This window comes from Labeo rohita, chromosome 13, assembly GCF_022985175.1.
Source record: "Labeo rohita strain BAU-BD-2019 chromosome 13, IGBB_LRoh.1.0, whole genome shotgun sequence".
Lineage (NCBI taxonomy): Eukaryota > Metazoa > Chordata > Actinopteri > Cypriniformes > Cyprinidae > Labeo > Labeo rohita.
The window spans coordinates 9903868-9929795 of NC_066881.1; the positions used below are offsets into that span (position 1 = coordinate 9903868).

Here is a 25928-nt window from a genome sequence, read left to right on the forward strand (position 1 = left end):
TCTTAAGCTGAAAACAAAGAAATCTCTAGTTATTAATAAATTATTAAAACATTAATGCAGTCTCCTTGCTGTTTGTCCCTGACACATTCATAATTATTATATCTGCTGGTGTGTTGTGGCAACCTTTTTTTTGCATGCGCTTGAACGCCTATTAGGCTGTGTAGGCAATTAAACGCTTACTATGATTTTTATGATTTATTATTAAACATGTTTAAAATAAACAACTACTAGTCGACCAGAAAAATCTGCCGAGGGCAGCTCTAGTGTTCCCACCGCAGCAACTAAGAACGTATTTAGTTCTAGGAACTCGGTTTGGGGGAACTAAATTAATTTCTACTTCAGAGTAGGGTCTAAAACAGTTCAGTAGGAACTACCAGTGACGTACAGTATGTGTATGCTGATTGGCCAAACACATATGAAACACTGGCTACCTGGCATTTTAAAAAAGCTGTGTAAATTATTTACTCCACGAACATGAAAAACAGTGATAACAGCATTTACCTGTTGTCTGCAGTGTTGTTCTTTTGTCAGCCTTGATTATATGTAACACTGCAAGTTGTCATAGAAAATTTTGTCTCTTAGACCAACTTTTTACTGTTTTAGTTACGTAAATTGTGTATTTACATTCCGGTATCATGAAAACCCACGACCCACAACAAAAACAGCTCAGATCACAGCATTCTTCATTCACCGGTTGTTGACGCTTGCACAATAAATGGCGCAAATAAAGATGTCACTGTCGGCCACTTCAGAGTTTCTGCTGCTGGTGCGAATGCAACCAGGAAAATGGCCAGAGGGAGAGAGGTCCTGTTATCACTTCAATTGGCAAGAATTGTTAACTGTGTTTTTTAAAAAGGAGCTATATCATTGTTATAGTGTAAATAGTAAATTTGCTATGGTTAGTGTACATGAATCAGGGTGGTAATTGGGGGGATTGAGGTCTTCTGGTTTTTTTTGTGCATGACACATTTTCTCCTGATACTTTTCCACTAGTTTGTGTAGATGTGTGGGTGACACTGGTCATTGCACTGGACAGGTGTATATGCATGTGTACTACTCCACCACGCACCATAACATAGCAGCCATTCGATAGCAGTTGTCTCAGTTTCACCTGATATGGGGATAGTGTGTATCTCGCATGCAGCGTCCCAGGAAAGATCAAATGATTTGACCTCAGGAGCTTTGTGCTCTCTGCACCCCTCTCCTGTGCTCTCCGCTTCACTGAGCCGGAGCTACTAGTGCAGGGGCTTCCCTTTATTCAGAACATCAACACTTTGAGTATGCACTGTAATTATAAACCTGCATTTTACACAAACCTATACACACATTTCTCTTGTAAGATAAAACATACATTACTGTTTGAAAGTTAGAAGTCTGTAAGATTGGGGCATCATCAATTTTATTTATTTATTTAAGAAATTAAAAGCAAAGAAGAATTAAATTGATCAAAAGTGACAGTAAAGACTTTTTAATGTTAGAAAAGATTTCTGCTTCAATGTAATGTTCTTTGAACTGAAAAAAACAAAAACAAATATAGCTGCAAGCAGCAATTCCCAGGGTTTAAACGCTTTAAGGTATTATAGCACATATGAAAAAATACATGACGCATTATTTAGCAAGCCTGTAACTACGTAAATCAGTTCTTAAGCATTTTTAGCATTTTTTTGGCATTTCCAGGTCAATTGTGATTTTTAATGTTTATGACTATTATGGCACCACCTGTGGTTGGATTTCCATAAAACTTTGCATGTGCATTAGGACAAATAGTTGCGTGGTGTAAACATTTGAAATGAGACATTATTATTGCAGCAACAGGTATGCAGTACAATTTTAAAATGTATTTTAAATAAATGATACATAACTATATTGCGTATAATCATATACAACTATAGTGCATCTATTTTCTCATTTTAGACAGGAGATTTAACTAATCAAATAATAAATAGCGCATTATTAAATATGCATTCATTCTTATTATTCCAAGCATGTGCCATTTTATTTAACAGAGGACAATCATGTGACTGGCCACGTGAGCAGAGCATTCAGAAAATTTGCATCTCCACTGTGAATAAATCACCATCTGAATCCATGAGTTTTATCACTGAGGTGCCATGTAAATGTATTTTTACAGACGTCCACTTGAGAAACAATTACTGACTGAATAGGGCTTTTCACATCAAAACACTGGGAGAAACCTTTAGTTTAATTTCTCAACAGCCTTTTCTCAACAGTTTTATTTACACACACCCAGTTCTCATTGTCTCTTGTTCACCGATGACAATTGAATATCAATGATTTATTCAGTCCTTTTGTGTCTCTCAGAAGTTACTCTCACTTAATGAAATTTATAAAAAAAAAAATTCTGAGAGCTCAGATGGAGCTGCATCTCTAAACCTAGTGAGCTGCTATCTCTCTAGACTGCTTCACAGGCATGTCTGAGCGTTCGAATGCACCCACAATGTCCATAAACAATGCTTAGGTTAAACCTAGTATGATTTGGTGAGATCACTTACAGTTTTATGACATTTCCTGTTTATTACGTCTCATCCACATGTGTAGCATGGGTGGAAATGAGCTGTGCTCATTGTTGAACAGCTCCAGGATTGAAGTGTTCTCTGTAAGTGGTACTGTTCTCAGTGGACCTTCACTAATGATATCCTTTCCCCTTTCTCTCTTTTCTTTCTCTCTCCCCCTCCAGGTGGTGTTGGTCTTTGCACTCAGCATCGGAGCTCTGGGAATATACTTCATAGATTCTTCGGAGTGAGTACTATTCAGATTTAACAACTCTTGCCTGAATTATTTATTCTCACATGAGTTTAAAGGCCTTAAATAATGAGATCTTTGCCTCAGTTTACTATAAAGGCACTTTCAGTGAATGGCACAGAATAGTGCCAACTCTGAAATAGGGTCAAAGAGAGAAGAGAAGATTTCTGTTAAGTGCATAAACCCCAAATAGTTTATCATTAGGAGTACAAGGCACAGATGGTAGCAGGGCAGTCTACAGTGTTAAGGTACTATTTTCCCATATAGATAATGATACCATATTAATGAACCCTACATTCACTGGCACTGTTAAGGGTACCATTATATAATTCAGGGTTTTGTTCTCTTTCTTCTGTAATGTTGGACTTTAAAGACTCGGTGTGGTGGGATTATTTTGTCAATGAAAGCCAAGCAGGCCAGTTTCCATGGTTACATTAGCAGAGCATCTCTGCCGCCCACCCCTCTCCTCTGTGCTCCATAGAAAAAGGTGTGCTGAAAGCTGTTGCCCAGGCAACCAGGTATCATAGTTTTCGAGATGAACTTTGATCAATGTGATGGCCAGTCTGTGCATACTTTTACATCAGCGATTGTATAATAAGCCAAACTCAGTCTTTATGAATATAGCAGTGAGTTTGATGTCAGAGATGCAGATTGCTGTGTTGGCATAGCTCAGCGTGTAGAAAGCCAACACGTGCAGTTTAAATCTAAGCTAAGCGATCAAATGAGCATGTGTACGGCCTTTGCATATAAAGTCTTACATACAGTCTGTGTGTGCACATGCTGGAGTGAAGCCAGGCATGATGGGAGATTTTAATCCTTATAATGCTCAGATCAGGATGGTAAAGGAAGCGGAGGGAGGGCGATCCACTGTGTTTAAATGCATCATTCAGAAAAACCCTGACCTGGCTCCTCATTTACAATACATGTTTTCATATGACAGCTTAGAGTCAGCGGCTTTCTCATTTGAGTGCATATGTGAGACAGATGATAAACAGATTTAGATGAGGTCAGTGCAGTGTTTCCTGCTGTTTGTACTTTAATTCTGTACATTGACACAAACCTTTATAGTTTTGTTTGGCTTTGTTTGTGTTTGCTAAACAATAAACTGAACTAAAGCATTTTTTATTATTACAGGGTGTCCGCAGGTCCTTAAAAAGTCTAAAAAAGTCTTAAATAACGTTTTCCTAATAAAAGGCCTTAAAAAGTCTTAAAATGTCTTAAATTCAGATTTGATGGGTCTTAAATATTTTTGGTCAAATTACCGCTAAAATATTTTCAGTCTGATGGACCTAATGACTGATGGACCTAATGACACATAAAGAAACACAGTGAGGTAAAATTTCAAAATGTGTATTTTATTTATAACACGATATAGTTCAGTAACATACCAAGGCAGCTATTTTGCTGAATATTCTCACGAATAGCAAATGTTACATTGATTTTAGTTCAATAAACAAGTAGTTAAGTTACTTACATTTTAGACAGTATTTACTGTTTCGTTCTGTTTCAACTACGAAAATAGTTCCAAAAAAGGGTCACATCAGAAGTATAGCACACTTGTGGCATTTTGTTACTGAACGATTCAGCGTTTTTGAAGGAATCAACATTTCTTATTTGTGTATTCATATATGTATTTAAAACATTAATCTCATAACATTATTTACCGCAGTTGTAATTTTGCGGTGTAAATTATTTAATCTAACCGCTCTATAGAATTTATTGATAAAATAAGAATAATTGCATTTCACCATATAAAAATTATTTCTACAGGTTTTTTTTTTTTTGTTGTTGTTGTTGTTTTTTGTTTTTGTTTTTTTTACAGATATTACTGATTTTGACCATGAACATAAATTTACATCTGCTTCCTAACTCAAGCGACTATCAAATGTGTATTTCTAAGAGACAAAAAAGAAAGGAAAAAAAAATACTATTATTAATATTAACAAGCAACACAAACCCGTTTCTTGATTTGAAACAATATTATTCATTAGAATGCAGAACTAAGAAATTATTTTTTCTATTAAGATATTTATTTTGTTAAGGAGAAATAAAAGTGTAAAGAATTAAAAAATGTTGTCTTGTTTTACAATAAAGATACAATTTCTACTACTTGGTTTTTACAACTTGAACTTTGGAGCAAAAATCTGCCTTTAAACTTGAAAAGAATAAAAATGTGACATTTACCATGATTATCGACTGATATGAAAAAAAAAAAAAAAGGAACATATATCATGATCATTTTTTGGCCATATCGCCCAGCCCTAACTGCTATAAATAAATAAAAAAAATTTTAAGCAATATTTACCAGATAAATTATTGACCAGATTGTATTTACCAGAAAAATGTAAGCTCACAATAAAATAAATAAAAAAGTAAATAAATAAAAAAATAAAAAATAAAAAATTGGAGAAGCTGTTGATTATTAAAATTGAATCAAACCATTAAAATGGAACCCAGATAATTACTGGTAAACACAGAGTTTGATAATAATAAATTAATCAATAAATAAATTGTGTATGTTTCATGATTTCAGTTAATTAGACATTATTTTTAATTAATAGTTTTTAATTTGACTATTAAAATGGAGTCAGAAACTGGAGACAAAAAAAAAACGGAATTTGGAAAAAAAAATGATAATAAAACAGAATTTGAGAAAAATAAATAATAGATTTTATAGGACCCTAGTATGTGTCATAGATTGATAGGTCGTTCATCTGTTTAATGCACTGAGCAGCAGTAACAAAACTGTCCAACAGTAGATTTTTTTTTTTTTTTTTTTTTTTTTTTTTTTTTTTTTTTTTAACCAACAAGAAAACAAATTCCTAATAAAATTAGAATGATATCAGGACAGGACAGGACAGGACAGGACGTGATGTGTGGCCAAGAATTTGTGCTCTGCATTTCACCCATCCAAGTCCACACACACAGGAGTGAGAAGTGAACAAACACACACACACACACACACACACACACACACACACACACACACACATACTTGGAACACAAAGCAGTGAGCAGCCAATGCTGCGGTGTCCGGGGATCAGTTGGGGGACATTGTGAGCACTGGACATTCACTCTCCCCACCTACAGTCCTGGCTGGACCTGAGACTCGAACCCGCAACCTCTGGGTTGCAAGTCCGACTCTCTAACCATTACCAGAAATGTTTTGTTTTACCAGAAATAAATGATCTGTGGTTGCATTTTCTCAAGATATGTCCAAATGTGCAGTCTACCAGTAATATTACAGCCACAATACTAAGATCTTCACATTACAGAGACAAAGTCGTTGGTGTGTGAACACAGCTTAAAAGGTTATTCCACTTTGTAGTTTGATTGATATTGATTTGCCAGTGAGTTTGTTACATTCAAATGAGTCGATTGATTCCATCTGAGCCATTCTTTCACAATTTAAGTTGCACATTTGTTGTAGTAATAGAAAGTGATAGAAAGTGTATTGAGTTAACGATATATGAAACAGTTAACCAGCAAACTAGTAGTTCTCAACCTTTTTGACACAAAGCTCCTCTCTTTGTCTAACACTATTTTCAAAGGTCCTTTCATATTTCATCCAGTATTACTGCTTATAATTATGGAGATTTGTAACTCATCCTGCATCCCCCTAGTCGAGGACCACTGCTCTATACTGTTTGGGTGAATCGGTGGCTCTCCCGCAAACTGACTGACGGCCTAGTCTAAGCTGTCCTGTCACATCTATTGTCTGTGGTCTCAGTCAGGGGATTTTTGCAGACAAGCGATGCCCTGAATTCCCTAGCATTGCAGTGTGGGTGGATTCCAGATAACAGAGCCTAACCGAGTGATCTGGATCTGTTATTGGACTGGACTTGTTGTCAGATTGGACATCACTCTAATCATTTCTTAAGGGAGGCTGAACAGCGTTAGACATGAATGATAGCCATACAGACACATTAGTTCTCTATACTCAAAATCATGACAGACAGTGCTGTGACACCTCAGACGGTCCAGCGGTTAACCCATGAGTGAACAGCTGAGTGATAGAAGTGCTAAACCGGAAGGATGTTTTTCCAGGTGTAGAGCAGGGATCTTAAGCCTTTATGAGGCTTTTTCAAGACCCCCTAGGTGGATTGAGATTTATAGTACCATATAATACCATACAGTAAGCATACATTTACATACTTCATGATTTGCAAACTCTTTAGCTTTGAAAATCCCAGGAATAGATAGAAGGCTTCGCTGGTGCATGTGTGCGTGTTTTGTTTGTGATCCGTGTCTTTCCCACCCGGTTCAGTTTCAGATCAAGTTGTGACAGCGGCGAAGGGTGCTGTGATGTGCTCTTAATGATCTACATCGCGTTTGATTCTAGAGTTACCGCCTGAAGTCCTGGCAGCTGAAACCTCCACTGCCGCTGTCCTCACTGGGGAGAGATGTGTGCAAGCGACACGCAGGTTCTCACCCTCGCGAGCTCCTCATTTGACCTGCCGTACCGCATGACTCCAGCGTTAATGGTCTCGGTAATGGATCATCCGCTGACGACTCTTACGACTCATTTACGCCGCTAATTATCACAACTGTTCAAGAATGTCTGGAACAAACCACATGCCTTTCTCTCGATTTGGCCTCACGCACATGTAAACAGGGAACGGTGGCACATTGAACGCATCTCTCAAATAGACAACGTAATCGTCCGTTAAAAAAGCCATCAGTAGATCTCTAAAGTGGGATGTTTTGAGTGATTCTGAGCTGATGGTTACTCCCTAAGGTAACTCAAAATTTGATGAAGGGTGAAAGCAGCAATTGCAGGCACTAGTTGGGGCAGGGGGGGTCTTTTTTCATCGCCTCAGTGCACATGTCTGGCTTTTAGGGGGGGCACTTCACTCAACACCGTGGATACACAGCTCACTCTAGTGGCCAACTACCAACCTCCCCTGAGTTTCTCCAGATAATCCTCCTTTTGTGTAAGGAGTCACTTTTCAGGACAGTGTTTCTTGCAGTTGAGGAGTGAAAAGACTTTTTAGTGGAGACGGAGTGTTTTGTTGCACGACTGTGTTGAAAGAAGCCAGTTGTAATGAGCCTACTGTATTGCACAAGGTCTGTGCCTGTTGCCCTGGTGTTGTTAGTGGAGTTTGAAGTATTAAGGGGTTAGTTCACCCAAAAAATGAAAATTCTGTCATTAATTACTTATCTTCATGTTTTTCTCAACCTGTAAGAACTTTGTTCATATTTGGAACACAAATTAAGATTTTCTTTTGATGAAATCCGAGAACTTTTTGACCCTGCATAGACCGCAACAGAACTACCATGTTCAAGGCCCAAGTCCATGTGACTTAAGTGGTTTAACCTTAATGTTATGAAGCTACAAGAATACTTTGCGCACAAAGAAAGCAAAAATAACAACTTTATTCTACAGTGTCTTCTCTTCCGTGTCAATCTTTGACACACGTTCACAAGAGTACCATAACGCATGCATGTGGTGCTGTTGATGCCAAAAAAAAAAAAACAGTCTGATGAACTCAACAAAAAGGATAACTTGCAATTTTTACTTGTCAATTGCATTGCTCTATATGCAGGATAGTGCTGCCCAGAGGTTGCGTTAACCGAAAATTGTCCGTCATTTACAGATTTTTTTTTTATCAATAACAGAAAAATCTGAAGGCCGTCCATCACTATGACAGATTACACTGAAGGTGATATATTGTAACTTGTAACTGTAATTCCCACCCCTGTCCAGTTAGTGGCGAGTGCGTTCCAGTGTAGCAGCAGAGCACTGGATCCAGAACAAAAAAGAAACTGTCACGGATGTTTTGCTATGCGTTTGATTACGCACAGGCGAGTACACAGAAGCTACTACGATCTATCATGCCTCATTAAAAAGCACCAAAACGGTATTTATTGCTTGAAATCTGAGGCTTTGTTTCATATCGAAAGTAACACAAAGCTTAGCCTTCTTGCATTTATTGGATGGGAGGTGCACTTTCGTCAGCTGAAAACAGAATAGACCAAAAGATCGATTTACAAATTGATACTGGTTCATTAAAATGAGAATATATTAAAATGCTGTCACTGCAGGGTGTGGTGTTGAATGTGAAAAGCTACACAGTCTCATCTGTTTATATGTTCACTTTAAAATAAATGCATAAGCCTATATCATCCTGTGGGTTCATAATTAAAAAATGAAAATGTGAACAAAAATAAAAGCAATTAAATGTGTTATTATAATTCAAATTTGAAAATTAAAATGACGAGTAATAATAGATTGACAGAATTTTTACGAGCCTGTCCGTCAAAATGACGGACAATGTTAAAGTCTACCATGACCTCTGGTGCCGCCCTTGACTAAAGGTTTTTCTGATCGATTAGTAGTCGTTCATTTTAAGCATTAGTCGACTATTAGTTGCACATTTATTAATAAACCATATAAATCATAATAATGAGCCTTTGATTCCCTACATAGCCTAATGAATGTGTCAGAGAAAAACAGCAAGGAGACTGCATTAACGTTATAATAATTTATTGATAAAATAGTGTTTTCTTTGTTTTTGCTTAAGAGATGAAGTCGGCGACATGGACTCATCATCTCAGTAGTGATGCGCCGGTACACGATTCATACGGATTGCATAATCAGAGAATATTTTTCTTCCATTTTAATTGGTTTATTTGAAAGTAGACATTTCACTCTCTATAGATGTATTTTTCAGGTCTGTAAGGCAAGTATATATAAAGTTTCAAAGTGACACGCCCAAGTTCACAGAGACTGAGATGCCAGAAAGCGCAGCCTGTTTGCTTGAATTATTTTACAAAAGTGCAGCGTTTCGTTGTTTTTGTGAGTGCACACAAATAAATGTATTACATCTTTATCAATATGACCAAAAATGGAGTATTTTAAGAGCAAGTGACCGCACCGGCACCTCCATCTGTCATGCAGTGAGCGCGCTACTATTCAACGCTTCAATAACGCACATTTTTCTAGGTTAACATTAGATTGAGCAGCCATGTAAAGTTGCCACTACATGGATCTTTCAGACAAAAACCTATATTTGAGGTTGATGAATGATAGGTGAGCGTTTGGGTGTCCTGCCTGATGTACTATATTATCACATAGACCAGCTGTTTACGATATGTCCGACACAGACTACGTGACTTCGCCACCTCACCACTTTTTTTTTCTGCGACAAAGCGACTAATAAAATTTTGGTTGACCCTAATGCAGGGTCAGAAAGCTCTTGGATTGAATAAAAATATCTCAATTTGTGTTCAGAAGATGAACGAAGGAATTACGAGTTTTAAACACTAAGAACCGTAAATATTGACAGAATTTTAATTTTTGAGTGAACTATTCCTTTTAAACAAACATGAAACTCGTCCCACTCTCTCAAAATTGAATGATACCTTAAATCATGTAAATTGCTGAAGAGATGGGCTTATACTTAAAACTTGCCATTGTGTACCACAAATGTTGTTGGACCTGTGAACAGCTCCTAGCATCTTAGCAACTACCTGCAGTATCAACAATATATATACCACCCACCTATCAGCACTGTATCAGCCTCCTAGATCTTTTGAGCAACAACCTAGCAATGGGCTAACAAAAGGCGTTTTCGCACTGTGTAATTCTAAGAACTCAGTTCTAGGAACTAGTCAGCATGGTGGTTCCTAGAGAACCAATTATCCCCCTCTGGCAATTATTCTGTTTGCATTTTCACCGGCAGCAGGAACTCTGAAGCGTCCGACAGAGACATGTTTATTTGCGGCATTTACAAAAGTCATCAAACGATGAATGGAGGATGCCATCATCAGAGCTGTTTTTGTTGTAGGTTGTGGATTTCATGATAACGAAGATGGAATGCAAACACAATTTATGCGATTAAAAATCTGACTAAAACTTCTATGATAACAACACAACGCTGCAGACAACAGGTAGCTAAATGTCATTATTATTGCTGTTTTCCTTGTTTGTGGCCATTTGCATCACTGGTAGTTCCTATAGAACTGTTTAAGACTCTACTCTGAAGTAGGTGCTAATTTAGTTCCCCCAAATGGAGTTCTTGCACTGTAAAAATTTTTAACCAGTTTCAACTTAAAAACTTAAAGTTAAAGTTTAAATCAACTTAAAACTACAAGTCATTTCAACTCACTACAATAAAGTGAGTTAAATGACGGACTTAGTAGTTGATTTAACTCATGAGTTGAAATTACTTGTACTTTTAAGTTGATTACTTAAAATTTTAAGGCAGCTGCTAAACTTAAGTTTTTAGGTTGAAACCGGTGAAAACTTTTTACAGTGTAGTACTAAATACATTCCTAGTTCCTGCAGTTTGAAACCAAAAGCGGGAACTTCCACCAATAGTTCTAGAGACTTTGAAGAGGTTCCTAAACATTTAGAAGATGTTAAGAACCAAATAATGCCCTGGCACCATAGCATCATGATGGTACGTTTTGCACAGGGAGGTATCACTCTTGCTCTAGTTCAGTACATCTTCATGAAGATCAAGTAAAAATACATCATATATTAGTGCTGTGCTTTAGTTTTGTTAAAAACTTCTTAACATTGTAGTTTCACTGTCATATTTTTAATGGGAACAGTCTGTACTTTTCCCCCTAGACCAGTGTCTTTTTTTAGGGCTGAACAATGAAGCAAGAAATATGTAGGGCAACAACAGGGGAAGCTCTCCTTCAAGGGATGCCTTTATTTTGCGTCCCACTTATGACATTTTGGGTGATCAGCGCTCTAGCGCAGTTACATATCGCAAGAGCCTAATAGTACTGAATGCTCAATCCCAGCACTGATTAAGAAGCAAAGAGACATGGCTTAATGAATTATTAATGCAGCAAGGTCAGAAATACGACTTGCTTTTGAAGCCGGTTAGATGAATGGATGCTTCTACATACAGCTTTTAGGCTGAGCTGTATTAACCTGGAAAAGCTTTAGGACACTATGCTGTGAAAGGGCAGGGAAATACACGGCCCGTTCACTGAGAAGCCACAGAAATAAACATCCTGGCACTGCATTGCAGGGATGAATAATCCACCCCGTTTAATTCTAGTGCAGCGTCCCTACGCTTTGAAAATCTCCCACACACCAGCAGCCTGTTCTTTGGAGAGAGAGGAGGAGGAGGAGAAAGAGAGACATTGGCAGGTCATGTTCTCCAAGACTGTGATACATGCCTGTGTCTGATATTCAGTATCAGGATTCAATGTCATATAATAATATAATGCATTACAACAGCTGATGAAATATGAACTCATTTTAATATCAGGCTTCACCTGTAATGGCTTAGTTTGATATCTTATGCAAGATTTCTCACCTGCAAATAGGACATGATTATTTTTTGAAAGGCTGCACTATTAAAGTAAGAAAAAATGTGCTTATGATGAATAGAATGTGCTTTTTATTCGGCTAATACAGAGTCAGTAGTCTACTTATCTTTCTGAGAACTTTATGAGAACTTTGAGACATTTTAATATAGATCAGTAAAAAAAAACTGACCATTTGAATCAGTTCTGTTAATCATTTCTTATCTCTGATTCAGTGGTTTGTTTCAATGATCAAAAAGTTTACAGATTCTTTTTTTAAATTCCATATTTATATTTTATATCATAAATTCAAACTAACATAGAAAGTATTATTAGAATATTTAATATTTATTTTAAGTAATTGAGTAATGGAGAACATTAAATGTCTCCATAAATGTCAAAGTCACTGCTTAGTCCTATTTTAAGTGATCCTAACAGGAGTAGATGAGTAGTTTTTTAAGCATATTTTATAAATTAATTGTATTCTGAAGCACGGTATAAAAATCTTAAATGAGACAAAATTAGAGAACACTTACAGATACCTCCAAGTTATTGGTATTAATCTGGCAACTGGTGCTAATTTCCTTAGTTCTATGACAAACCCTATTTAACTGCCAGCATTTCTCCTATTTTCATTGAGATTGCAAAATGGCGGGCCGCTCTGAGGTGACTGAAATCCTGTGTCAGGAGGTTGTCCAGATGAAGGTCAAAGGGATGACATTCAGCCATTGCAAGAGAAGTTGGTCGATCCAAATCTGTGATTTCTCGAATATTGCAGGTTTACAATGACACTAATTTATTCAAGTCCCACAAAAAGGCTGGTCGGTCACATAAGACAAATGTATAAAAAGATAAAAGTGGATAAAGGATAATATTGCAGAGACTTTCAGTGGGGAATCGGGTTAAACACTGCAGCTGGAATTGCTTGCCAGTTCAGCCCTGAGTTAGGTATGGATCTGTCTTGGCATGTTTAAGAGAAGTCGGACTAAAAGTGCACTTCGCACAAAGAATCCAAAGACTAAGCTCACCACTGCTGAGGCGCATGTTTTGAGAGGACAGGAGAACTGGTCCAAACTAGGGGTCAATGCTGATACCGATTATTGCAGATCAATTAGACCGATAAACCTAATAATGAACCCTCTTTTTTTAAAATATAATGTTTGCTATTTATTTTCATACATAAATATAATATAAAGAATATTATAAATGTAATATTTTTTAGATGCTTTTATACTGTTAAAAAAACTGTTGAGACTGCTTACCTCTGTATCATTTTTTTTTTAATTCTTTTTATTTTTTTTATTTTTTTTGAAGCTTTTGAAACTGACCGATATGTGTTTTTCAGGGCCGATGCTAATACAGATTATTACATAAAAATAACAAGGACTCTGAATAAAAAAATCTTTAAATGCTTTTAAATTATGTTATCAGCAAATCGGTTTTGAAAATGGCTGATACCGATAACCATAAAAATACTTAAATATCAGTGAAATATCAAATATCAAAAATACTAATAATATCAGTGACAATAATTGGCCAGACTGATAATCGATACCCTAATAATGAACCCCCTTTTTTTAAATATAATGTTATCTATTTATTTTTGTACATAAATATTATATAAAGAATATTATATTATTTTTATTTTTGTAATAAAAATTTTTTTTTTGTTGTTGAAAAATTAATATAATTTTCATTATTTTTTCATTATTTTTAGAAGCTTTTACAACCAATATGTGTTTTTCAGGGCTGATGCCGATACTAATTATTACAGATCAAGCAGGCCGATTACTGAGATTTTGAACCGATATATATATGTCTGGTCGCAAAAAACAAAACAAAAAAAACTTTAAATGCTTTTAAATTATGTTATCGGCAAATCTGCAAATAAAAATGACTGATAACGTAAAACTATAAAAATGCTTAATATCGGTGCTGATAATCGGCCAGGCCAATAATCGGTCGACCCCTAGTCCAAAGTTGCTCGGTGTCAACCTGAGAAAAGACTGAACCCAAAGAGTGTAATGGGAATGTTTTCTGCAGCAGGAGTTGGGTCTCTTACACAGATACATGGCAGGTGAATGCAAATGTTTATCAGAGCCACCTTCAGCAGCATGCATTTCCTTTCCTGCAAGCATCTCCTAATCAGCCTGCAGTTTTCATGCAAGAAAATGCAACACTGCAAAACAGGTAAAGCAGTTCCTTAAAGCTAAGGACATTGATATAATCAAATGGACGGACCAGAATCCAGATCTGTACCTTGCTAAGAAATCCAAACTATGGAATAGAGTGGTAGAAGAGTGGACCAAGATCACACCAGTGCAGTGTGAGAAACTAGTGATGTCCTGCGGCCGCAGATGTGCTAAAGTAAGGGTTCAAAGCAAGGGCCTACACTTCCCACTAACTTCTGACAGCTGTAACCCTCCTTTCCTGCTATAGTGGTTACTGTTCTCTAATTCTGATCACTGTGTTTTCCATAAAATAAAGATTTTCATTGAAATGCATTGCATCTTTTGTCAAACAGTGGTAGAACAGTGGTATACCTACAGCTGATGTTCCTTCAAATTTTGAGTGATAAAGATGAACAATATATGAGAAAAAATCAAGTTTTATAGATTGTTTTCTAATTTGGATATCCACTGTATGTTTCTCTGTCCTGCCATTAAGTAGAAAATAGCTAAATGGTTCTTCAAGCTCTCTGTCTCTGCTGAGGAGGCCACATTGCCAGTGTCATATATTTACATAGAGATGGAAGTTTGCCCAGTTCTGACTCTGCAGCTTTTTGCAGTAATAGGGTCTTATCACTAAAAGCAAAGCTTTGATGGGGTCTGTGTTTTCCAGAGGTAATCACACTGAGTTCTTGCAAAGGGCAGGAAAGCAGTTTAAAAAGCTCAGTCCAGCATGACCTCTTTTTGAGGGGGCTTAATCAATAAACAGATAAGAGATGCCGTTTCAATTCGCATGCCTCTCTTTATCTTGCCATTCGTTTTTGTGCGAATTGAGTTTCGTATGTGGGAGGCTGGCTTTGCCGTGCCATTCGCTTCATGCGTGTATTTGTATTTGATAGAACCGGATGGAAATTCTCAAAAATATTCAGCGTGCTTCTTTGAAGATTAGCTAGTCCTCTGTGCATTTCTCCAGCTTGAACAGAGGATTGTTTGAACACTCTGCCATGACTATCGCTGCAAATATCAACCTCAGCTCCTAAACAAATTTTAGTCTCTCGTCTTCCCTGCTTAGAGCTATCACTTCCTCCTGTTTTCATTAAGAGGAAGAAAACACAGGGGCATTGCTTTGTGTGTTTTCTTCTTTTAGAAGCACATGCAGAGAGCACCTCAGGGAGGAATTAATACAGAAAGGCTATTTTTAGACCTCCGACTGAGGTTTTAGCTGTCCGGTGCCCTTGCAGGTGCTAAATCACTCTTATTTTAGAAATGGTGCCTTGGCCTAAATCAGTCACTGTTGTATTAACCTAGACCTGTTGTGTGCCACCCCATCGCCCTCCAGGCTCCAGTAGCGGTTCCCGAGTCAGACTGCTCACCTTTTTTTCTTTTGCCATCACCTTTATTTTTGTACTGCTTAAGGCGAATACGTTAAAAAAAGAAATCACCATTGATTACATTAAGATTTGCAAAGATCTTTTGTATTAAGTTTTCTGAAATGCTATGTTTAAATATGCAAATAAGGTATTATCTAATTAAATATGCACTCATTTGCATGCATTTCCAGAACAGAAAACTGAACATTGGATAAAGCCAGGTTCTTGTTTCATTTTGTTGACTTTTCAAAGGGTTTTACAGAAGGGATTTTTAATTTGCAAAAATTATTATCACTCCATGAATAGTGCAAAATCTCAAAATTGACAAGTCCATAATAAATATATATTTTTAAATATTTTTGTAGTGTCTTGCCCTTAAGCAGAGCTCTTGTGCACTGAAAGTGATTAATTACATGACTTGTTTATCACATAATGGGATGTTTAGGCCAGTAAGTGTGTCAGACAACCATTCCATTGCATTTTTTAGGATACACATTCATTTCTGCGCCGTTTATGAATGAGTGCCACAGTGGTGCATCTTTGTAAAAGAAGATGAGGAAGAAACATGGCAAGCCTAAAATAGCCCATTGCGTGCGCCCCTTGGGGTAACATAGATCTGTGCGCACTGACATTGCTGGACGTCCTCCAAGGCGCTCGATTAGGAGCTGAGGCCACCTAGTGTAAGTTAGAAGCTCAGTGGCACCTGAATGCTGTTTACCCCATTATTAGTTGGCATGGCATGCTTTCAGCTGACTTCAGAGAATTTCACAACTTTATAGGTGCCTGGGAAAGTGTCGTCTTAAGGCGCAGGCAGTCACCGTTCTTGCTGGAGAATGACATTGAGGCCTTACGGTGGCTTAAGAAGGAAGCTGTTAAAGATTTCTGAGCAGGGATACTTTCTGCATGGATGCCACATGTCAGGAGATCTCTTGTAATTGCAGAGTGTGAAGTGACATTGAGCTCAAGGATCAGACGCTTAGTGTTTCACAGCGCACGCGTGTTGACGGTCGTGCATTTTGAGACATGGCTAATTGTAACTTGATAGAAAGCGCTTTATGACTATTGAGGCCAAAAGCAGAGCTAGTTATGCTTGCGTTATGGGCTTTTTTTTGCCTTCTTTATCTTTAGTTTGGTGGTATTTATGTCTGGTGAATGCAAAGGCTGGTCTGTAAAAAAAAAAAAACGTCCTACATGAGATCAATGATAATGTCAGAGAAAGGGCAGCACCACATTAACCTCAGCTCAAAGGCTTCTGGCTTGTTATGAAATTAAGCCTTTTAATTAATTGAATCATTAAACTGTTGATTTAACCGTGCCAGATGTATTGAATAATTCAGCAGTGCTTTTCTGTACTTTTAAGATTTTTACTAATGGATGAAAGCACAAAGTGCTTTAAGACAGTCTTGAATTGTGCAGTCAGCTTTTCCTGATGTTGTGGCTGTCGTCTAATACCAGAGGGAGAAATATTAGAGCTGTTTTGAACACTAGCTAGATTCATTGAGATATACATTTAAAAATTAATTTAAGATAATTATGATACACATTACATTCGTTTGTGTTTTCCTGTGAATAATTGTACAGATTCAAAACCAGTGTATATAGATGTAACCAAAAGTACAAATGACACACTATGTACAGTTGAGGTCAAAGGTTTTCGTAGACCTTGCATAATCCGCATTATTTATTTAGTATTGACCTGCATGAGATATTTTACATAAAAGACGTTTACATATAGTCCACAAGACAGAATAATAGTTGAATTTATATAAATGACCCTGTTCAAATTTACATATGCTTCTTAAAGGAGAAGTCCACTTCCAGAACCAAAATTTACAGATAATGTACTCACCCCCTTGACATCCAAGATGTTCGTCATTTTTTTCTTCAGTCGTAAAGAAGTTATGTTTTTTGAGGAAAACATTTCAGGATTTTTCTCCATATAATGGACTGATATGGTGCCCCGATTTTAAACTTCCAAAATGCAGTTTAAATATGGCTTCAAACAATCCCAACTGAGGAAGAAGGGTCTTACCTAGCGAAATGATCGGTTATTTTCATTAAAAAATACAATTTAAATACTTTTTAATCTCAAACGCTCATCTTGTCTTGCGCTGCCGGAACTCTGTGTATTCTGGTTTCATGCCAGTTAGGGTATTTCGTATTTTCTCCCTCAACTTCAGAAATCATTTCAAAATCACCCTACATCGCTGCAGAAGTACCAACCCAATCTTTGCAAAGTAAACATGCAAAGAAGATTAAACACACTTAACAATAAAAAACAGCAATATATAACGATTTTGAAGTTGAGGGAGAACATGAGATGTCATGAGATGAACTGTTATGAACCAGAATAAAACAATTCAGGCAGAGTGAGACAAGACGAGCATTTGACATTAAAAAATATATAAATTGTATTATTTTTTTGTGAAAATAACTGATCATTTCGCTAGATAAGACCCTTCTTTCTCGGCTGGGATCGTTTGAAGCCGCATTTAAACTGCATTTTGGAAATTCAAAATCGGGGCATCACACCAGTCCATTATATGGAGAAAAATCCTGAAATGTTTCCCTCAAAACACATAATTTCTTTACGGCTGAAGAAAGAAAGACATGATAAAATTGGATGACAAGGGGTGAGAACATAATCTGTCAATTTTTGTTCTGAAAGTGGAGTTCTCCTTTAATACTATGTTGTTACCTGAATGATCCACAGCTGTTTTTTTAGTTATAGTTGTCTCATGACTTCCTTGTTTGTCCTAACCAGTTAAACTGCCCGCTGTTCTTCAGAAAAATCCTTAAGTATTTTTGTGTATTTGAACAGAATGAGGATGTCAATTTTTCTTATTTTGCCTAAATATCTTTTTTTTTTTCATTTAGTACTGCCCTTCAAAAGCTACAAAAGATACTTACATGTTTCCCAGAATACCAAATAATTTACATTTACCCTGATCTGCAAATGCAAAAGGTTTTCACCCCCTAGCTCTTAATGCATTGTTTCTCCTTCTGGAGCATCGATGAACATTTAAATCTTCTGTAATAGTTGCATATGAGTCCATTAGGACCATTAGTTCGCACAAAAATAAAAATTTTGTCATTTATTCACTCTTAAGTTGTTTTAAACATGAATTAATTTCTTTCTTCTGTTGAACATATAAGTTATTTTATGAGTAACCAAAAGTATTTTTTCTACAGTTTGGTTAGCCACATTCTTCAAAATATCTTGTTTTGTCTTCAGCACAAAAAAGAAATTAATACATGTTTGGGACCACATGAGAGTGAATAAAAAATGACAGAATTTTCATCTTTGTGTGAACTTTCCCTTTAAGATTAATTTTTCAATTAAATTAACACTTCTTTCTTTTTCTTTCTCCATAGTCCTATAGAATCCTGTCAGAATTTCTACAAAGACTTCACGTTACAAATTGACATGGCGTTCAACGTGTTCTTCTTACTCTACTTTGGCCTGCGTGTAAGTACATGTATTGAACTCTCATATTCAGCATCTTTTTACCACATTCTGTACACTCAGTATTATGTTTTGACCCGAAAACTTTTAATGTTTTGACTAGAAATTGTTCATTCCAATGTTTTTCTTTCTTCTTTTAATCTTCTTCCAGTTCATAGCAGCCAATGATAAGCTGTGGTTCTGGTTGGAGGTGAATTCAGTGGTGGACTTCTTCACCGTACCGCCTGTGTTTGTGTCAGTGTATCTGAACAGGAGCTGGCTGGGTAAGTCTCCAAACACTCTCCTACTCCCCGTTCCTCCTGACCCTCCCGTCAGTCTCTGCACCCCAGGGCGGCGGTCACAAATCACTGCTAGATGAGATAAAGGCCAAACTGATGATGAGACAAGGGCAAATGTTTGAACAGGAGATTTTATGATTATTAAGCCAACCTGCCACGGTTTGTTGTCACTCCCTGTCGTGGAAAACCCAAGAATAGCTATGAAATGTCACGGCTTAGAAACTAGACAAACCGCAAAGATGACAGTGGGGCTTAGGTGAAGAAGAGCTGGGAAGGATGGCAGGAACATGAGATGATTTAGAGTTTAATTGTTAAACAGCAACATCAAGGCTCATTCACATCAATGTCGTTCTCTATTCTTGTATAATTGAATAAAAGATTATTAAAACTTCAAAGTTATTGCTACTGTCCTTGGTTTGAACAGGCACATATTTTGGGTTCTGGATGCTGGTGCAGAGACACAAATCAACATAAACCAAACTGGATCTGCTTTTCGGGTCTTAGTTATCTAAACTGGCCTTGGGTGTTACAGAATGAGGAGATTTGGGAAATGGAAAGCGTATGTTTCTGTATGAGGCTCACTGGGGGCGAGAAAGCAACCCTCAGTCTGATGGTAATGATTTCCCATCACAATGTGTTTTTGTCAAAGCTGAGGTGAGCGACAGGTGAAACACAACTGTGGTGTAAAGCGATTGGTGTGTGTACGTGTGTATCGTTTTCCCAAACAAAAGGATAGGAAAGCAAGTCTGCTTTAGCCTACAGTATGTACAGTTAATCTAAGAACAATTGTTCATAACCGTAACACCACCTGTGTCATTAGTGCTTTCCAAAACAAGTGTAAAAAGAGTGTTGTTCTTTCTTAAGCGCATCAAAAGCCACTAGTTAATAATTCAGCACTTCAGTAGCCAGCTTTAGAAAACTGTCATCTGCCATGGTGCTGTTTGAATAATGCATTAGAAAAACAGCAGTTCATCCAAAAATCTGTAATTTTAATGGTGTTCCTCCCTACCAAGCCAGTAAATGAAAATCAAATAAAAGCTGCTATCAACATCCGCCTAATAACAGCTGTTTGGCTGAGCGGCATATGTAAACAATCACTCACTTGCCCGTGCAGTACAAATGCTGAGAAAGTTTTGACTCGTTAAAACTCGTTAAAAGCTCCAAACCATTAGGACTATAATGGCTTGGCGGCACACCAATTTTGTAATCAGAGTGTGTTCCCTGACTTTACAGATGTCATTTCACAGATGTCCATAATTTCAAGCATTGTCGTCTACTGTTTATACAAGAGTGTTGACTCACCTGATGCTCAAAGAACCATTATGATTAAAATACGGGATGTAGAATTTTAGTCAAAAGAAGTTAAGACTTTTGACATTAGCCAAGCTGATGGAACCAATTGGACGTTTGGTAAAACATCAAATGTAATTATGAAAATAAATGAGATTTGCATAAGATTTAAGTGTTAATTGTGCTGAGCTTTAAAGGCATTATATATTGTACGCTACTGTTCAAAAGTGTAGGGACAAGAAGATATTTCTTCTCAGTAAGGATGCATTAAATTGTTGCATTGTGGCAGTAAAGACATTTATAATGTTACAAAATATGTACAATGCTGTTCAAAACTTTGGGATCAGTAAGTTTTTCATTTAAAAAAAAAAGACTTTTTTTGCTCATCAATGCTGCATTTGTTTGATTAAAAATACAGTGGTTTTCTATTTTAATATACTTTAAAATAGACTTGCAAAGCTGAATTTTTAAGCATCATTACTCCAGTCTTTAGTGTCAAATGATCCTTCAGAAATCATTCTAATATGCTGATTTATTATCAATGTTGGAAACATTTTTTTAGCATTATTTGATTAATAAAATGTTTAAAAAGAACAGCATTTATTTAAAACAGAATAAAATATTGTTTGTAACAATATACATTACTGTTCAAAGTTTGGGGTCAGTAAATGTTTTCTTTCTTTCTTTCTTTCTTTCTTTGTAAGAAATCAATAATTTTATTTAGCAAGGATGTGTTAAACTGATAAGAAGTGATCGCAAACACTGATATTGTTATAAAATAAATCTATTTTGAAAAAATGCTGTTCTTTTTAACTTTTTAATCAACAAAGAATTCTGAAAAAAGTATCACAGGTTCCACAAAAATATTAAGCAGCACAACTGTTTTTAACATTGATTATAAATCAGCATATTCGAATGATTTCTGAATGATCGTGTGACGCTGAAGATTGGAGTAATGGCTGATGAAAATTTAGCTTTGCATCACAGAAATAAATTGTATTTTAAAGTATATTAAAATAGAAATCTGTTGTAAAGTGCAGTATTATTTTCATAATATTACTTCTTTCTGTATTTTTGATCATATAAATAGAGCTTTGATGAACATAAGAGACTTTAAAAAAAAAAAAATGTTAAAAATCTGACTGATCCCAAACTATAAACAGTAAAATAAACCGTGTATATTTTAAATAAATGCTGTTCTTTTGACAGAAAACTGGAGTAATGGCTTATGAATATGTAAGTTTGCCAGCACAGGAATAAATGACTTTTTAAATTATATTAAAATAGATCACAATTATTTTTAAATTGTACTAACATTTAACATTGTCACTCTTTTTACTGTATTTTGATCAAATAAATGCATAAACAGTAAACAACTGACTTAATTTTTAACGGTAATGTACTTTAAATTTTTGACTAGTCAAATGTGTGACATTTCATGTGACTCCTTGTATAGCTGTCAGATGTTCTTCCATTGAAACTGAAAATGGTGTATGGATAGTTTTAGTCTGAATTTTTCAATTCTGGAAAAAAAGGATCATCAGGTTTCACATAAACTCCACAAAACTGTGCAGCTCAAGTGCTGCAGTCATAAAAGCAAAAAAGACATATTTTTGATGTGTAGAACAATCATGTGTCAGCATTTCATTTTAGACTTAGCATGCTTTTAAAGTAATACTAGGCAAACTTAAAAAAAAAAAAAAATTAAAGCTTTTGTTAAACTTTCCTATAGTGTTCAAAGCATGCTACCTTTCCTAGTGTAATATGGCAGTTTTAGAAATTCACTTATAATATTATATATATATATTTGAGAGTTTGAAGTATTGAAATGAAATGGTATACGTTTTGCTGGATGAATGTGTTCCTGGTACTTTTGGGGACATGGTATAGGCCTGTCATGCAGAATAAAAGCCTCTCAAAGACCAAAGAGCTCTCTCCCAGCACAGAGGGACAAAATCTCAGACATGATGAAAGATGGTGAAACAACCGGCATATGAAATCTAACGCAACATCAGTTCACCAAACTCTGAATGAAGGGACTACAGCATTCATATGTTAAATAATGATGACTTGCACCATATCAGAGATTAATAAATTTAAAAAAAAAGAGCATTTATAAAACAGTTCCTGACAAAAGAAAATACAAAATAGCCAGTTTCTTTTATATTTTATCACATAGTTTTTATTATATGTAAATCATTTGGTTCATTAAGACATCTACTTATAAAATGATTGTTTAAACCCTGGTGTAAATGTGTCATGTGACACATATAGCATGCAGAAAAAGTGATCTATTGTTTTCTGGACCCCCCAGGTCCCACCGTTTTAAAGAAAATAGGATGGATCATAATTAAATCTGCTTCTGTTGGCACTGCCAAAGACCCTGGCACATGAGTGAACCTTTGCTATATCGTTCTCTTTTCTCAAAATTGGAGCTTGATGAAAGCAATGGAGAACGTGCTATTAATTTGAAGGGTATGCAGAGACCCTCTACTGGGAAATAGAAATTAATCTTCGAGAAGCAGTTCAGGAGAGTCTTTTTAAACACAAGGGTTGTATATGGATTAGCACGAGGCTGTTTATAATACACTAGCTTTCTTCATCCTTGCAATCAATTAACAGCAGATACTTGACTCTGAAATGGAGACGTTTTGTGAGCTAAAGTCCTCTTCCAAAAGCTCAGCCTGTGAAGAGAAGGCAGTAATCGCACTGTCTTATGTGAGGAGATCCGGTGCATATTAATGGAGGGAACGTGTATTCCTAGGTTCGCTCTGGATTTTATTATTTTCAAGGCCATTAAAATTCTATGCTTCAGTGATGTACTGTAATTAGCATTTTCCTTTTTGTGTAAGGGATTTTATCTAAACATCATGTGGTATAGACTAGCATTTAGAAACCATCAGGTAAAATCAAATAAAGGATACTTATATACACTTGCATTCAAATATTTTAAAATAAAATATCTTACCCAGGCTGCATTTTTATTAATCAAGATATAAAAATGTAAAATAACAGTTTTAATGTTAGTATGTTTTAAAATGTAATCAATTTCTATGAATCTAAGTTGAACTTTCAGCATCATTACTCCAGTCAGAAATCATTCTAATATGCTGATTTGCTGCTCAAGAAACATTTATTATTATTAAACACTTAAATGAATAAATGATGTATATATGGTGCCAGTCCATCCCTGACTCTGGCTATTGCGTACTACTGCCATCTGGTGATTTGAAGCAGTATTGTGCCACATAACTGGATGGCCTGAACTTACTGAACTAGAGGCTTCTCATTTATGAATATAAGTCGTATGACCAGAGGAAGAGAAATCAGTGAAGGGAACTAATTTGCGCTTTAAGCCTCTTTCATATACAGAGCCTCCTCTCACGTGGCAGGCTCCAGTACATGCATGCGCAGATGCATTCTGGGAGAAACGAGTGGAGAGTAATCCCGTCAGCCCTTTATCCCTCTTTACAAATGTTCAGTATTCCCTGATTGAGAAAAAAAAAGCAGTGGTTTGTGACTGTAACACACGTGACATGCTGTTGCTCTGTGAGCCTGCAAATGTGAATGAAATAGTCTGAATGAGCATCTGTCCATTCTACACATGTCCATTAAGCCTGCTTCGGTGCACAGCGCTGGCCTACTCTCTTGAATCCTGTTCCTCCAGCTTCCTGTGCCACGGGCCTCTCAGCTGCCGAGCCAGAAACATGCCGTCAGGTTCAACAAAGGTTCATGGGAAATTACTAATGCACAGCATCCTGAAAATGTGGCTGGATGCGATGATAATTGAAACGTGTGCTGCTATGCTATTTTCTGCGTTCTTAGGGATTTCTTTTCTTTCATTTAGACAAATAATTATTTCAAACAAGCAACTGCCAAGCAGATTAAAGGGATAGTTCACCCACAAATGAAAATTCTGTAATTAATTCGCCTTTTACACAAAAAACGGAAATTACGTCAGCACAGGCTAAAGTTCCGTTACAGGTTTACTCCTATTATATTAGTATGCCCTTGTCTCAAATAATACCTTTCCTGTGATGTCTGTATTGTCTGTTTTTCTCGTTTGTTGTTATATAATCAACAAAAAAACAACATTTTACTTATTTATAATTTATATGACCACTCAGACCACCAACTTGTCAAAATAATATGCTCAACATTTAGTGCTGGATAGTTTCTGTTCTTCATCTCCGGTACATTTGAGCATATTATCTCAATTTACTCAGTCATTTCCCTCAAATCACTACATCATGATAAATTATGACAGCATTTATATCCAGATGTACATTTCTCTAAGAATAAATTAAACAATTCTGAGTCTGGTTGATGCATAAACTCAATACAACAACGTAATCCTGATCCAATAGGAATAAAGCCATTAATCCTGGTCATCTCTTGTTTAATATGTATATATTATTTAAATATGTATTTCCCATGGCACATTATAACACGTACATTTACACCATCATGTTTATAATGCAAAGGACAAAGAAGGAGAAAATACAATATTACTTTAATAATATTAATAATAATAATAATAATAATAATAATAGCGAAAAAAAAAAAAAATCATGTGGAGAGTAACAATGCACAGCCAGCACCAAACAGACAGAACAGCACAACTTAAAGGAGAAGTTCACTTCCAGAACAACAATTTACAGATAATGTACTCATCCCCTTGTCATCCAGGATGTTCATGCCTTTCTTCAGTCGTAAAGAAATTATGTTTTTTGAGGAAAACATTTCAGCATTTTTCTCCATATAATGGACTGATATGATGCACCGAGTTTGAACTTTCAAAATGCAGTTTAAATGCGGCTTCAAACGATCCCAAATGCGTTTGTAAACAATCCCAGCCATGGAAGAAAGGTCTTATCTAGTGAAATTATCGTTTTGTTTTTTTTTTTATTGTTTTTTTTTATAAAAATAATACCATGTATATACTTTTCATTGTCAAACTGAAGAAAGAAAGACATGAACATCTTAGATGACAAGGGGGTGAATACATTATCTGTAAATTGTTGTTCTGGATGTGGACTTCTCCTTTAAAACTCGCTGAATTATAAGTGCCAACATTAAGAATTAAACGAACAAAGTATTTGTGATGACCCGAAGCTGATGCAAAAAGTTTGTTGCGAAATGTTTGCTCTTTGTATAGTAAAACGCTGGCAGTACTCTAGTATTTCATTTGTAATAATAGACTTTGATTCACATACTTACTTTTGTTAAGTACGACCGCTGTTGTCACCGGAAAAACTTTTACCCTGCAAGCGCCGATCTGGAAGCCAGAAACACGGAAGTGTGAAAAAGGCTAATAACTCAC

The 25928-nt window shown here is 36.1% G+C and overlaps 1 protein-coding gene across 18 annotated transcripts in view; it reads left to right on the forward strand.

Annotated features, from left to right (window-relative positions):
- The window catches only part of kcnma1a (potassium large conductance calcium-activated channel, subfamily M, alpha member 1a), a 249221-nt gene that overhangs the window by 120052 nt on the left and 103241 nt on the right, over positions 1-25928 (forward strand). For all 18 annotated transcript variants that reach the window (XM_051125701.1, XM_051125718.1, XM_051125717.1 and 15 more), the window contains exons 3-5: positions 2699-2760; positions 18947-19040; positions 19189-19300. In XM_051125701.1, the coding sequence (XP_050981658.1) occupies positions 2699-2760; positions 18947-19040; positions 19189-19300 (268 nt within the window). The remainder of the gene's footprint in view (positions 1-2698; positions 2761-18946; positions 19041-19188; positions 19301-25928) is intronic.